The following is a 16,511-nucleotide window of genomic DNA, read 5'->3' as shown; positions in this document are numbered from 1 at the left end:
GTTGATAAAAGCAAGTTTGATAAGGTGAGTTCCCTTGGAAGGGTTCGGGTTTTCTGGGTTAGGAAAGATATCTGTCATAACGGAAGGACAAAGCAAGTAGAAGCTGATGTCAAAGCTGGAGACCAAGAACTATAAAACTCGGACCAATGGGCCAGGGGATGGCTCAGCAGGTTAAGGCACTTGCCACCTAGCCTGATGACTTGAGTTCAATTCCTAGGTCCCACACGGTGGGAGGAGAGTCCTGATTCTGACCACAAGCCTGCTATAGCAAGGACACACAGATACAATAAGTAAATGAATCAATCAATAGGTAAACAGACACGAGAAAACCAAAACATAGAACTAGAAAAGCATGAAATTCTGGGCTATAAATCTCAGAAGGATGTTCATTTGCCCGATTAAGGCAAATTAAACCTTCTGAGGGCAACACTGCATTTTCAGTTGCCTATGGTTTGCTCACTGCATTTGTGGTTCTAAACAGGAGCTGGGAACCTGGAACCACAAGAGCAGTTTGGACTATGTTTCAGTCTTCTTTAAGAATCCAGGAAACACACTATCATTTTAGAAAGTTCCTGATCTATTATATATAAAGTAAGAATGTTTCTTCTTCTCTTATTTCTCATCAGCTAAGGCTCATTATCAGAAGCGCTTGAACTTCTTAAGTTGGGGTTTTAAAGCATGTACCACCATGTCTTTCTAAATGCAGGACTGAGGATCAAACCCAGAGCTCTGTGTGTACCAGCTGACCACACTACTAAAGTGCTTCCCCAGCCCTAAATATATATATATTTTAGGATGAAACTTGAGAGGAATTTCACCCAAAGTGTACTGTATGAAACCTCAGAATAAAATAGTTTTGTACAGCAGACCAAAATGGCTGTGTGTAAAGTTGAATGCAGACTTTAAGAAGCTGCATGCACAGATGCCTCTGCTTACATCCTGGTAGACCCTTCTAGCCTAAGATGGAACAATGTGGTAAAGGTTCTAACAGAATCATAGATCAGCAGAGCAATGCTCTGGGGAAAACATCTGGATTGATTCCTTCACGGTCCCACGAGTCTGGGAGGAGCAGCAAACACTGACCAGTATAAGAGACTGTGGCAGTGTAGACCATTATCCAAAGACATGGTCAAAATTCAAAAATCCGAAGCCCTGTTTCTGATGAGAGCCTGTCACTTTTATGCTATAGCGACGTCCCATAGTCATAATGCAAAGCGTAAACCAGGGGCCATATCCAGTTTCTAAGCCCACCTCAGATGTCTTGACTGGAGTATGCCGTTTCCTACCTGCTTCTCTACAAGGTGACCATTGTGACGAGTCCCCGGTGAGAGGTAAGACAAGTATTCTGAAGACCTTGGCTGCGTTTTCTTTCTGTGATCTGGTGTCCTTTGATTTTTTTTTTTTCCGGTCATAGAAATGATGAATTATTCCGAGCAAGAGATACTTACAGGACAGATGACACAGGCTCAGGGGATGGCTGCAGCTCAGGTCTACCCATAGGTGGGGGGCCTTTGCAGAGGCTAAGAAACTGCAGCCAAGGTGCTCTAAGGAGTCAAAATGGTGAGGTGTCTGGTAGAAGTGCACCCTACTTCAGTTCAGATAAGGCTGCATGTCTGACCCACTCTTGGTTAGACATGAGGTGGCCCCAATCTATGGGCCACTGGACTCCATCTTCATGGCAATAAAATTCCTTCAGGGGAAATGAGCTGAGGCTATAGTTCAGTTGGTAGAGTGTTGATTTAGCATACACTGGGCCCTGGGTTCGATCCCTAGCCCTGCATAGAGGAGGAGTGCTGACCCAGGCCTGTAAGTTCAGCACTCATCTATATAGTGAGTTTGAAGCCAACCTAGGTTATATTAAACCCTGTATCAAGAGGAGAGGATGGGAAGAGACAGGAGGGTAGTGGGGAGGGGAGCTGTTGTTAAGTTTTATTAGTATGGTGCCTATAGTATCTTGACGGTTGTTCCCAGCCAAGGAAACGGAGTGTGTTCCTCGAAAAGCCCACGGAGTCACATTTCCTTCTGTGAATGCCTATAAAACAGTGAGCTCAAGGATTGCTTGAGGGGTGGGACCAGTACCTTTCAAAGACTGCATTCCCCCCCCCCCCCAGGGAACTACTTCCTTTAAACAGGCCCCACCTCCTAAGGTTCCTACCACTTCATCATATGTCATTAAATCATGAATTTGTCATCATGTTTCAGTTCACCTACTAGAGTTCCCTGCCTCAGATCATGGGTGCATTGAGGACCAAACCTTCAACACATGAGCCTTTGGGGACCCTTCACATGCTGCTCTCCGAGGTCAGATTGGGGGGCAGAATTAGTTCTTCTTTCTCTTCTGGCCGTGTTGGTTGTCCGGGAGGCTGCCTCTGCTTCCATGTGGTGCTGGACTCTCCAAGTCAGCAAGCGGGGAAGATTTGAGTTATGACAGTCTGCTCTGAGCAGATGACCACACACAGGACTTACACGTTCATCTAGCGGCTTCCTGATTGGAAGGCACGGGACCTACCCACACTCAGGGAGGACGGTGCAGGGAACAGGAGGTGGTGATGGTTGGAGGGAGAGCCTTAAACTCCCAGTGACACAACTGGGAGATTCCATTCCCAGAGCTGTCTCGACACCTACACACCTCTTTTCTACCAGGGGAATCTGACTTCCCCAGGGAGTTTCTTCACATGGAGGGTAACAGAACTGGCATGAAGAAGGTGTAGGGTAATGCCTGCTCCTCTTCTCTGCAGGGCAGGCCTGTGATGGGTGCTGGGCAGAGACAGGGCTACCTTAGCTCCTCCTGCCCTTTACTCTGCATGGTGGCAGGGGAAGGGGTTGTTGTACGGAAGAGACCTTCCTATGCCCTCTGAGTATCCAAGGAAGCCATTCCCAAGAACCTGCCTCTGAGATAAGCTGTCGGTTTCTCCCAGCAGCGCGTGCCCCTTCGTGGCCAAATGAAAACGTTAACTACGTTTTAGCAGAGTTTTAATTTCAACAACTTATGATTAAAAATACATTTTATAAATAATTTTTTCCCATAGACTTGATTGAGGAGGGTTGTAAACTCTACAAAAAGACAGACTGCAACAGCAAAAGGATTAAAGAAATTTCAAAAAAAAATTATATATATGTATATATATATATAGAGAGAGAGAGCTATCGCCTCCCCCCCATGTAAAGATACTTTATACATCACACAGCATTTTCTTTGTGCAAAAATGTCTGAGCAGGTGCTGTGTTAGGTAAGTCACACATTTGCTGAAAGGGAAGTAAACTTTAATAAAGTTACTCTGCATAATAATAGAGGTACAGATGAAAATAATGAACCCTCCCCAGAAGTCAATGTACCTTAGTTCATTTTATTTTATAGTACTGAAGGCTGAATTTGGCCTTGTACAAATGTGTGCGCATGTACGTATTTGAGCGTGCGTGCGTATGTGTGAGCATATCGAGTATCTGCTGTGATATTGAGTGAAACCCCAAATATTTACAGTATTTTTAAAGGAGGTGTCCTCTCAATCTGGATGTGTGTATTGTCTCATTAAATGGCTCTTTAGGAAATTAGATGAAACCACCATCTGTCAATCAATGGACATCCTCAGTTGAGACTTCCAGTTTGCGCTGTGGGACAAAGAGGGTTCCAAAGGAGGCTTTGTTAGCACCATCAAAATCCGTGTAGGGTGAGCCAGTGGGCTTGGTGGGTCCACCTGGAGTACGGAAGAAACTTTCGGCCACCAGCTGGGAGCCTTTGGGCGTCACAGGAACAGGCTGGTTGGAGAGAAGGAGGGAAAAAGGTATCAGACCTATGGTGACCCATGCTCCCCAGAAGACTCAAGACTGGGCTGGATAACATCTGGAAATGCTTGGAGTCTAATATATGGGCAAGGTGGGCCTCAATGAGTTTCTTTGAACTCTCAATTACTATTGCTAAGAGACAATATGACACGTAAGAGACCTTATGACAACCTAGTTATACAAGTTTTACGTTTTGGGCCTAATACGCAAATACTCTTACCTGCTGTGCCCCTGTCCCAGCGACCAGCTGTCCGTTTAGTTGGCTCTGACTCAGGACTGGAGAGTCATGGTTGGTGGCCCTCCCTTGCCAAGAGCTCAAGTTATCTGGTATGACGCTAGCTGATTCTACACGTGGGGACACCGGGACCGTGCCAGCTCCAGGCCCCGGGCTGGCAGACATCTGCATGCCAGGGGAGATGAGTCCCAAGTGCTGCAGGGTAAAGTTTACAATGGCCGAGCTTGGGTTCTGAGCAGGAGCAGGGTGGCCGGAGTTGAGAGCCGGGTTGTTCCCAACAGGTACCGCTGCCATAGACGTTGGGGAGACCATAAGCTTCAGAGGTGTCACGTGGAATGGGGGAAAATTCACAGCCGTGAGTTCAGACGGCGCCACTGGTATCACACCTGGAAAAGAGAGCGGGCCGGCGCCATGTCTTAGAAATGGGCATTTGCTCTGGAAGCTGATGCCGTTGAGTAAGTGAGCCACGGGCCAGCTCCTGTCTTAATGGTGATCCGGCATCTACTCACCTGCAATTGGGGAGCCGTAGATCCTGTGGTTTGGGGAGCATGTGCCTGAGTTTTCTGTGTTAGACAACACAGAGTCTGGCCCCAGGGGTGAGCACTGGGTAAGAGGGATTAGGTATCCGGATGGGAACAGGGTCTACAAAATAAGGAGAAAGTATGTCACACAGCTAATCCATTTAGTGGAAGGAGGAGTGGCTGAACACAGCCCAAGACTACGGCCGACCGACCTTTTTTCTTTTTCTTTTGCACAGGCTTCATTGGAATGCAGCCGTGCCCTTTGTATAGGGGGCTGTCTGTACCCTGACAGGGGCACAGTGGAGTGGGAAGAACAGGAAACCTATGTCCTAGGGGAACCAAACACACGTACTAGGCTGGCCTCCCGGGCTTTTGGACTCCTGACTGAGAACAGAAGAACTGCGCAGGCAGGCTACGTACGTTTCATTCTGACACGGCAGTTTCCTCCCGTGGAAAAGCAAACTGCACCAGAGGCCACCCATCGGCACCTATTAGAGACCCAGATGCCAAGAGGCACAAACCCCCACTGTGGTTGTTGATGTGGCTTCCAGCCTGTTAGATTGCTGCACATTCCTCAACACAGAGGGTGTGTGGGTGGCTGAAGTGCCCCCAAAGTCTGCCTCTCACCACCAACACCCTGTGCTGAGAATGGGGAACCCTAAAAGCATCTCTTAGACACAGGGGCCTCCATCCATCCCTCTTCAGATGCCTTGTCTCTCTGTTGTCAAGACAACAGCCCACATTCTGATCCCTAGCTCTTGATGGGTCTTTTTCTTGGGGACCAGCAAACTCAGAATCCACGGTTCGGAAAGAGTTGAACTGTTTCTTGGAGACTGCCGGTGCGGTAATGCCAGTGATAGTTACCCTCTCTGATGGACAAGTTACCATGATACTGGCATGACTTGTTCCTCCGTTTCTACAAACTACATGTATAATTCTTTTAGCCAATAATAATGATAAACATCACCTTACAGCTCATTACCCTGTGCCGTTTCCTCTGTCTTTAGGACCCACTGTCAGATACGGCTGCATTTATCTGCATAACGACTCCGCTCCATCCCTACAGGTCTGGGTCCTCAGATCGTGTTTACTGAATGAATTTAGCACTTGAATCGTTTTTTTTTTTTTTTTTCCCCCTTTTTCTATTCAGTTCACACTGAAGGGGACAAGAGAAATCTAAAACTTCTAATTCGGGTTACCCAGGGAGTTACAGGAAACCATTGCAAAAAAAAAAAAAAAAAAAATCACACACACACACACACACACACACACTTGCCTAGAGAGATATGGCCCTTCCGAATACTGAGTCAAGCCAGGGCCAATGCGCACCTCCTCATATGTACATTAAGTGCAAAATAATGCACGAGATGGCGGATCTGAATGGTTCCTACGAGGCCATCTTTGAGAAGATTCCAGACTGAGGCTGCCTCCAAAGCAGTGGCAGATAATGCCATCCTGCCAATATGGCATCTTAAAGGGATCACAGAGCCCTTTCTATATCTCTTCTCGTAATATATCCACCTCATCCCACAGAAACTGGGGTGGGTACTCAGAATCAGCTGGCCTTGATTTGGGGGTGATTTCTTCTAACCTAGTAGATGGCAGGGAGGGGCAGGGAGGTGATGGAGGAAAAAGCTCAGGAGCCAACTAAAACTAACTCAACAGCAGGGGCAGGAGAGAGGGAGGGAGGGAGGGAGAGAGAGAGAGAGAGAGAGAGAGAGAGAGAGAGAGAGAGAGAGAGAGAGAGAACCGACTCTGTGCTTCTGTGCTTGGCTGCAACTGTTAATGAAACTTCATATTCATGGGCTCTTGTCCTGTGACTCCTGTGACTTCTGAGTAAAGACTCAAGTCTGTGACACAATGTGTGAGTAGTTGTACAATAAACATTCATTCTTTCCTCATCTCATTCTACCTAAGAAAATCACCTAGAAGGCCAACATCTATCTGTAGAAGCCAAGGCGTCTGCCGTACCCATGGGCTGACAAGATCAGCTCGACTTTTCAACTTAAACACACATACACACACACACACACACACACACACACACACACACACACACGCACATGCACACACTCACACACAAATATGGTAAATTTGAGAAAGAAAAAGATGAGGTGGGCAAATTCTGTTCTCGCCACCAGATGCCAGGTACATGATCTCAAGCGAACGGTTGAGGAATGACTCAGAAGGCATGAGTATCGGGAGGGCGGCCTGTGTGTATCCCTGCAGTTGTAGTGACAACTGCTTATAAACTATTTATGACTCTCCTGACAGCTGCTTGTGTTCCAGTATGGGAACAGAGACGTGGACTTAGGGACAGCCACCTGTGACACTTTAAAAAGAGAGCAAGTCAGCTTTTCCTCTCAAGGTTTAAAAATGTCCCTGCGGTCATCCTTGTGAGGATTAGCTGTCTGGGACCTCATTTGGATAAGGGGACGTTAAGGGACAATTCTTTGTCTTCTGAGAGACGGTTCTTTGCTTTGGTAAACTTCACAGGCCACCCAGATTCTTGTGGAGTCAGCCTCAGGATCGCTAAAACTCAAAAGCACCATCCCATCTGAGGCGATACTCACCGTGGGGGTGGGGACATTCTCCAGTGCTTTCAGGTCCTCTTTAGGTTTCTTTGTGGAATTGGGACCATTGTCCTCTGCAATGCCCGTCCTCTTTGTGCCATGATCCCCGGACATCTCCTTGCTTCCGTTCTTAGCACCTTGACTTTCTGGTGCCGGCTGCAAGCTTCCAGGTCTGCAGGAAGCATTGGACTTTGTGGCATCTGCGGTGGTCTTCTCCGTGGGGGAGTCTCCGGTAGCATTGGAGGACTGGGTGGCGCAGACTGTTGGGCTCAGGCCAGGGGGTGGTGTCAACATTTGGGCTTGGGCAGGTCGCAAGTAGATGGCATAGGATGGGCCCGAAGGGGCCTGAGGTAGGATCACAGGCACTGCAGATGACATTGGGCTAGGGATCAGGGGGACCACCCCCAGGGGCTGGATGAGGGACGGTGTCAGCAGCTCCAGCTCAGTGCTCACTGCGGGGTCCAGGGGGGCCAGTGGTTTGTAGTGCCCAGACCTCGTTAGGTTTACTTTCACTTTCTTCCTGGGTTCACTGAAAGAGAAGATGCACGGGACCTCATGGAACCGCCCTGCTCCCAAGCGCTCCCGTCTGGATGAGTGCGAACATGCAGGCACGCCGAGGTTGGTGGGAGACACCTCTCCTTAGTGACTTTCACCTTTCCGGTGAGCCCCGAGTTCATCAATTGAGCTGGAATGGCCAGCCGATGAGCTCCAAGGATCCTTCAGTGGCCACAACTCCACAGTGGGATTAAAGATGGGTGTTGTTATCATTATTAGCTGAGGTGGCTGGGTAATGGGCCCTCTAGAGCCTCCAGTGACACCTTCACTGTGGGATCAAAGATGGGGGCTGCCGTGCCAGGGATGGGCCTCAGGGATCTCAACGCAGTCCCTCATGTTTGGGCACCAGGCACCTTACCCACCAAGCCATCCCCCAATCCCTGCACCATACGACTTTTTTTTTTTTTTTTTTTTTTTTTTTTTGGCCCAGTTAAAGCCACACTTCTCGTGACAATAGCAGCAGCTTTTGGGTGTTTTGGCTGAGGACAGACTGTAAACACCATCGCCCCCCGTTTCCAAGGCTGATGCCTACGTTCACTTGAATAAAGCTGCTGGTTCTAGGACCACACCGAGACGGCAACGCTGCACCTCGCTGCCAGCCTACCTCGACTGCTCTTCCAACTGCATCTTGCAAATAGCTGCGAGCTGAGCCATTTTGCTTGGGACGGGTGGGGAATTTTGAGAGCTCTCAGCTGGTAAGATGGAGAAGAAGGGAGAGGATGGTCAAAACCAAAGGCATCACATGGAAGGAAGCCGGGGGTCAAAGCTACCTAGATGCACGGCAACTTACCTCCCACCCCCACCCACAAAGCGCTTTTGAGCGTGGGATCAAGGAGGCCAAAAGGAAGCAGATCTGAGGGGATCCTGAGCAAAGCCGGACTTTCCGAGGAAAACATACCTTTGCTGCTCTTGACTGGGCTGCTGGGGGCGGAGCTGATTTTTCTCCGGTCTCGTTCTATGCTCTTTACCAGTTTGATAAGGGATGGGTGTCGGGTAAAGCTGGGTTTCCCCCGTGTAGAAAAGAGGTTTTTGGCGCAGTTCTCTTTTGCCGACTGCTCAGCCTCTAAGGAGGCGGTAAGAGGTGTGACCGGGCTGGAGCCTGAAAGTGGAAAAGGCCAGTGTGTGAAAGCACAGTTGACCCTGTTTCCCTGTAACAGAGGAGATCGAAATGCAGCAAAGGGCACGGATACTCTGCGCCGGGAACCTCTCACAGTCAGAGGTAGTTCTTCCTGCTCCATCTCTGACGCTGTACCACACGGCTGGTCCTCGACATCCGAGCATCATAGCCCCCAGTCTATGCCTAACCTTTTCTTTATTACCTGAAATACTTAATATAATTCCAGTGCTTACAAATAGTTGTCACGACATATTCTTTAGGAAAGTGACCAGAAAACACGTGGACGTGTTCGCTATAGACCAAAAAAAAAGTATTTTCGTTCCATAATCGAACCCTTCAATACTAAGCAGGTAGATACGAAGGGTGGACCACATCTCAAGACCAGAGACATGCTGACATGCCTTCTCTGTTGATCTTTCTCTCTCAAGATACGTAAGTCCTGCTTACTTTCTCACTGGGGGAATGCTAGGGCTGGCAGAAGCTGGTGACCCTCACTCCTGCACCGCTTGGGAGGCCCCTCTTAAGAAATGCATTCCCTGAGAAATCTGCAGGCCAGCCACAGAACACACTGGCCACGAGAAAATTCGCATCACTACCTCGCCAGAGCCTCCATTCCAGATCCCTGTCCCAGAGGACCTCTCCCTGCAAGTGCGTTCAAGGTCCCAGAAGCCACCTTTCTGTAGGAATGTTCATCTTGAACTGCCTTTCCAATTATCTACGTATGGTCTCCCCACATTTGGGGCTATGTGGGGGGTGGGGTGGGGGAAGGGGATCCCTCTAGTTAAAAAAGACAAAATGGCAAACCCAAACAACCAGAAAAGCATACACACCGCTGTTATTTGGGCTGATTTCTGGGCCTGTCCATTTGAAAGCTGGCTTCCGGCCTCGCTCTTCTGTAACATGGACTTTCTTGATAAGATCCAGGCTACTCAGAACGTTAGCAATATCGTACAGCCTCCGGATTTTTGCTGGAGGGAAAAACAAAAAGCATGTATAGCATTAGACAGAATAATGAAAGATCACAGGATTTTTGTCTCCTGAGAAAGTCAGGCGTGCTCAAGAGCTGCCCTGCCAGCGTCCAGCAGGAACTCCTGACCCCTTTCAAGTCAGTCTAACAGTAACTACAATACAATATACACAGTGACTATAACTTCTAGGAACAATGCTTGAATTAAAACCAACAAACAAAAAAAGGAGTTTGAGGTATTTCAGGAGCTGCTGCTGCTGGCCTTGAGCTTTGAAAGGGCAGCGGTCCAGGTTTCGGTTGGGAGAGACGTGAAGAGATGATTCTGTGTATGAAACATCACATTCCCAGACGTCTTCTCATGGGTCAGAGTGGGAAGAATCAGACAGGGAGCAGGTAGAAAGCTCCGGCTTCTCTAACCCTGACTGTTTGTGATGGGACTTACACAGCATCAAAAGCTTGCAAAACCCCCATACTGCACACATACATAGTAACCTTCCAAAATATACAGACTTCACACAACTCACTGATCTCAAAAGACTTTTCTGTCTCTATGTCAGCGTTCAGAGTGCAGGCTTGCACACGGAGTCCCCTGTCTCACGGCCCCGCCAAAGGATTCTGTCTTTGTTCCCCAAGGATTTGGCAAAGGACACGCCTGTGATTCTTGGAATGGCTTCCAAGGCTGTGACTGACCAGTGGCAGTTCTGAGCTGAAAAAGCACCCGGTGACTCAGAAAAGCAGGGGACCCACTGGCGGTATCAGGGATGTGTCTCCTCAAGTTACACTTTTTTCTAAGCGCCGCCAGAATCAGTGCCTCGCTCTCTCCACTTGATTCCATCTTAAAGATGAACTACCAACCCAGGGATGTCCTGACTTATTCTATAGGCTCGGAGAGCTTCACAGGATATGGCATCTCAGGGGCAAGGGTCCAGACCGCCCACAAGCCCTCAGGACAGCTCTGCCTTGTTGACTCCCCCCGGTAGTGACATCTCCATTATCTTCCTGTGGACAAGTGTGTGGAAGGTCCCTCCTGTCAGCTTGGTTCTTTCCCCATACCCTTTCGGTGGAGGTTCCCTCAGTGCCTGCCATAATCATGGGAACAGAGCTGGCTGGGAGCTGGTGAAATTCACGGCAGCCATCTGGCTAAAAAACTCTTCCAAAGTGGCAAGCCGTCTGTGTTGCAAGGGCCATCGGTGGGGCTTGGGGGAAGGGAGGGACAATTTAGGGGAAGTTACTTATACCCTCGAGTTATCAGCATGAGTGGAGAGATGAGACCCAGGAGCTGGATCCACTTTACAGCTGACTGATTGCTCAGTTAAGTCCTGGGAGCTTCTAACCACAAAAAACGAGGACAGCTGCAATATCAGGTGGCACCAAAGTGCCAGACCACAAGAAGGTTATGTGTCTTGCCAAACTCCAGCCCAGTTAGCAGTAGCGCCACTGGAGGGGTAGGGGGAAGGTGTGTGGGGGTGAGGTGGGGGTAACCGAGGCTTTGCAGCTCAGGAATGGTCCCCAGGCCTCCCCGGGCAATTGCAACACTTACTCTTAAACTTGCTTTTGTCCAGGTCCTCCACGTGGTCTTCCCCGATCAAAATCTTGGCAGCAATTTCCAGGCTCACTATCTGAGGCGTCGACACCAAGAACAGCATCACAAACTTCTGGCTCATCACGCGTAAGGACTTGTCTTTGCGGCTGTTCACTGAAGCTTTGGAGAGGGGACGGGGATTAGGGAATTAGCCTGGGGGGGTGCATTTTAACCTTCCTGTGTTGGGGGGGGTGCACTTTAACATTCAAGGAGAGAAAGTAACAAGCCTTAAATAAAAAAATAGCACCACTGGACCACACAGGCGACAGCTGCAGTGGTGGCTAGGCCTGGCAGCACGCACCGGAGACACTGAGCCAGAGGACCATTGGGAACTCAAGGCCAGACTGGAGCACAGACATTGTCCCATCAAACCCAACCCAACCCCCACACAAGTTGTAGCAGCTAGAGAGTGGCTGCCAGAGTTTTTTTTTTTTTTTTTGCAGCCTGCAATCCTGCCTCTTACCTGCCCGGAATTCCACTCCCGGGAGCTCTATAAAACACACGTCCGAATGCCCGTTCGGGGCTGCGCTCGGCTTGATCACGTGGCCGGCGCTCGACTTGATCACGTGGTCCTCAATGCCACAGCTCTTAATAAAGTCGAACTCTTGCTCGGACTCCCTCCTTTTGATCATCAAGATCTGCTCAGCGTATCTGTTCTCCTCCCCGACGCTCTTCAGCGTCCCGAGGGTTTTGGTGAGATTGTGCCGGCCGTGCCAAGTGTACCTGTTCTTGGCCAGCCGGCTCACCATGTGAAGGCTCTCCAGTACATTCACAATGTCGTAGATCCGCCGACGCTCAACATCTGCCAAGAGGGCACAGACTGTCACTGCTGTGTTCCCAATGGGATAACTCTTCCCACTCGTCGGGCAGGCGCGTCTGAACGACACGGTAATAAAACAGCACTGTAGAGGCGAGAAAGGCTCGGCTCCCGCAGAAATGAGCTCCTTTAAGTTCTGTCACCATCCAGGGAGGGATCTAAACTTCGGCCTCCGGGGCAACTGCCTCCTAACTCGAGTGGTGACCGCTGTTACCCGCATTTTACTGGTGGGGACACAGAAGTCCAGACTTGCCTCAGCGATAGCGAGGGAGTGGCAAGACCACGCGTCTAACAGCACAACTGTCACAAACCTGAGCCCACTCATTCCCTCATTCCCCTCCTAGTACCCACGCCTGCCTCCCACGGTCATATCACAGGCACAAAAGTGCTGAGGCTTGTGGCGGGAGATGGTTCAGTGGTTAAGAGCGCTTACTGCTCCACCAGAAGACCAGAGTTCAGTTTCTAGTACCAGAGTGGGCGGCTCACAACCACCTGTGACTCCAGCTACAAAGGATTCAACACTCTTCTGGTCTCCAAGATCACACACACACACACACACACACACACACACACACACACACACACACACACACACACTTCTTTTAAAAGTGCTGCGATTTCAAAAACGTATCCCTGATGTAGTTTCTTAAAAACCTACATAAAAAAGCAGAAAAAAAAAAAAACCCACATTTCTTTGGGGTCTAATTTGGCTCAAGTTCTACCTACCACCAGTGATGGCAAGATTGGAAATTCTATGGCTCTTGTAAATCCAGCAGGGGTTCAGCGTTCTAAATGCTAAGATCCTCCTCCTCTTGATGTTCATTTCACTACTGGACAGATCTATCCTTTCTAGAAATGTGCTAAATAGAGCTCCCCCTAGTGGTCTCTTGCTGTTCCTGGTGACTGCCAGTTGGGAACCAGCATAACGGGTTCTTTCCTGGGCTCTTCTTCCCCCCTACCCTCCAGGAGCCCTTCCCCTCCAGTGCTCACAGGCTTCTCTGCTTCTCTTCTTTCAAGGCCTGGACTAGATGTCTGCATTATAGCCGGGCCTGCTCTGAGCTTGAGTGTATGATCAGAAAGCACTGCTTCCACACGCCTGACACGTGTTCTTTGCTCTATGGTCATTGTTCCACTGAAGACAGGTTCTAATGAAAAGGGAGCTTTGCACTTTCTGTTGAGTCGTCAAAGAGCACACACATGCCACCTAGCCAGAAAGAGTGTGTGTGGAGAGCATGTGCTTCCAAGCAGCACAGTCTTAAATCATGAGTTAATGTTCCTGTTTAGGAAGGCCATCTTTCTCCTTATGGAGCGATAACTAAACATTAAATCTCTACCCTGCATACACTTCAAGTTTGGGACTACAATACTTTCGGGCTGGAAAGATGTCTCCGCTGGGAAAGCCCGAGTTTGATTCCCAGCACCCAGCTGAAAAGCCAACCTCAGTTAACTGGTGAGCCCCCCGGTCCCAGTGGGACTTCTGTTCTCAGAAACCAAGGTGGATGGTTCCTGAGGAAAGATCCCCAAAGTTAACCTCTGGCCCTGTGCACACAGGAACACACATCGACACGTGTACTCACACATACACACAAAAACATATTTAGTGACTTCAGAGCTACTTTCTACCTGTTAGACGCCTTTTTAGCTCTAGAACCAGGTCTTTCACAGAGTGGTAAAGAGAACACCCATAACTCACGCCAAAGACAGAATGACCGCCTCACGATGCCATCCTCAGAGTCTCAAATGGCAGAAAGGCCAAGTGTCACAGAAGCCACCCCTTTATACAACTACAGATACACTGGTCCCTTGGGGACAGGGTCAAGGTGAACGTCAGAATCAAAGCCGTTTGTGAACCAAGTCATAAAACACCATTTCCCTCCTGTGCAGCTTCAGAGACAACCTGAGGCTGGAAAGGCGCCATTTGTCTGCCTCTGAGACAGAGTTGTTCCTAAATGGACAGGACTCACAAGGCTTCCCATTTCTACATCTGCCATGGTTTGACTCCACGAGCCCAGGTCCGAAAGAGTTAAGTCCGAAGACTCACTAATTATTAACCACGCTGGCAACTGGCGTACGTACTGAGTTCCTCAGCCACCTCGTCCAGGCAGATGTCATTATTCACGGCAGGGTTGGGGTACTTAGGGTACCTCGCTAAGAACTTGTGGCAAAGCAACCCCAAGCTTTTCTCCTTCCGACTCGGCTGGGATTTCTCAAACTCGTCTCCAGATAAGTGTTCCTGCAAAGGAAAAGGTAAATACTGTCTCATTCTGAAATAAAGTTTGACAGATTTATTGGTTTGCGGGGGGGGGGGGGGGGTGAGCATCTGCGCATCTGCACTAGATGAGTCACTCCTCCCTCTCACCCACACGTACACACGGTTCAAACAGCTGCAACAAAGTGGGAGGTGGGGGGAAGTAAGGATGGCCATAAAGGAAGTTGGGATAAAGATCACTCAGTTCCTATGGTCCCCAGTGCTGTGTCCCAAAGGTACAAACTCTTCCCATGCTAGGCAGGTCAACAGCAGCCTTCCAGTGGCTCTGGGTTCCATCTTGACCTCTCCCTTCCTCCACAACCCCCCCCCCCCCGCACCCACCCCCCATAAACCTACATGCAAACAGTCTCTAACTTCAGGTAATCCACTTCGGTTGTCAGACAGGCCCCTTTTCTGATCTCGACTTCGGATCTCTGGGCTCACGGCGCTGATCAGCATTTTCAGGTTGGCTGTGGGTGTCCATGGCTCTCCTTGGGAGACGTCCTTGGGCTTGGTTGGTGTGGTTAAAGGGCCCAAGTCAGGCTGGATCTCAGCCAACACCGCGTTGGCCTTCGAGGACTCTTGCAAGGGGCTTTTCATCAGTCCCCTTTTATGTGGCTCAGAAAAGAGGTTTTCCTGGTTTAGAAGGAATTGATAACTGAGTTCATGGTAAAACAGAACCTATCGGAAAGCTTTCTGCCTTTAACATTGATCAAGTAGGTTAAGAGTACCACCTCTTGACAGTATTTTCCTTTTCTGTTTGAGACAAGGTCTCACTACACATCCCAACCAGTCTAGAACTTACTATATAGCAACAAGCTGACCTCAAATTTACAATCCTCCTGCCTCAGTTTCTAGAGTGTTATGATTACATGCATGCTCCCCCCCCCCCCACTACTACTGTCCGTTTAAGAGATAAACTTCCAACTTTTAACATGACAGAAACTGTGGCTCTAAATGTCTTCACCTTGTGATCTAATTGTTTAACTAAATAAATAACATTAACTACAGGCTCTCTTTTTAAATTCTATTTTGAGAAAGGAAGGTTGTAAAGACAGCTTAGAGCTACTCCCTTTCCTTAGAACCAATCACTCCAAATAACTAATTGACTGCTTTTTTAAATTCCTAGAAGCTTCCACTAATGATACTTCAAGTAAAGGCTTTCAGGACCCAAACCATGCTCCACCCAGTGGGGTGACCGTGTGTGGATGTTCACTGACATATAATGACCAGGAGCAGGCTCAAGCAGCCAAGGTAAGGGTGCCCTTATGGTTCGGGCCTCCTGCCTACCAGCAGAGGGAGGTCACACGGGGCTGCCACCTGAATTTTCAGTTTAGTGTGGTGCCCTCAGGAGGTGCTGACCCAAGGATGGGGTTTCGGTGAAAACTGCCAAGGGCAGTATTTAGCTAACACCTAAAAGCTTCCTGGAGATTTGTCATAAACAGCATTCTGAGGCCCAGCAGGTTAAAAGGCTGACATTTTGAATGTTATCTTACAAAGAAATCCGATATCAAATTGTGACCTTTCTGAATTTTAATGGTTCAGGTAAATAGCCTATGTTGTTTTTAAAGTACTAAGAGAAAAACTTCCTCCATCTATATGAAATTTACACTAAACTTTTGAAACAGATTGCTTTAATCCTGGACATCCCTATTTCTCTTCAAAAATTAAAATTTCCTTCTGGATTTCTGTAAAAGTTAACCAAAAAGATACAGCATTCATGACTATCAAACAAAAAACTTAACAAAAAACATATTAAGGGAAAACTCAGGCTAATAATTCATTTGGCATTGCAACAGCGTAGGCTGAACTTTAAAAATACCTTTTGGTTCTCCATTTTGTCAATTCCTCATACATTTAGTGTGTCTTTAAAAACGAAAAATCTGAAGTTCCTCCCCAAATTCCAATGGTTTAAGTAGTCCAATCGATTAAAGTTTTTTACTATCCTTAAAAGGAAAATATAAAGGTAAAGTGAGAATTAAGAACCGATGAAAATGATTCACGTACACGAGAGCCCCGGAAACAAAGAAACAAACAAAAAATGACAAACCAGTTTTATTTTTGCCTCTAGGACGGTCAGCGCCTCTAGGCAGACCCTGCCAAAGGACAGCAG

At 48.4% G+C, this 16,511-nt stretch overlaps 1 protein-coding gene across 1 annotated transcript; it reads right to left on the bottom strand.

Moving 5' to 3' along the window:
* Window positions 1–3,052: 3,052 nt before the first annotated feature.
* E2F8 (E2F transcription factor 8) lies at window positions 3,053–16,235 on the bottom strand (the record flags this gene model as incomplete). Its single annotated transcript, XM_080908889.1, has 12 exons — window positions 3,053–3,756; window positions 4,004–4,404; window positions 4,528–4,660; window positions 7,113–7,641; window positions 8,272–8,359; window positions 8,566–8,766; window positions 9,615–9,752; window positions 11,292–11,453; window positions 11,797–12,135; window positions 14,227–14,383; window positions 14,756–15,034; window positions 16,221–16,235. The coding sequence occupies 12 exons, from the start codon at window positions 16,233–16,235 to the stop codon at window positions 3,574–3,576; spliced, it is 2,625 nt and encodes an 874-aa protein (XP_080765015.1). The 3' UTR covers window positions 3,053–3,573.
* Window positions 16,236–16,511: the final 276 nt, after the last annotated feature.

This window comes from Micromys minutus (assembly GCF_963924665.1).
Source record: "Micromys minutus genome assembly, chromosome: 32".
Lineage (NCBI taxonomy): Eukaryota > Metazoa > Chordata > Mammalia > Rodentia > Muridae > Micromys > Micromys minutus.
This window is presented reverse-complemented; position numbering and strand designations above follow the sequence as displayed.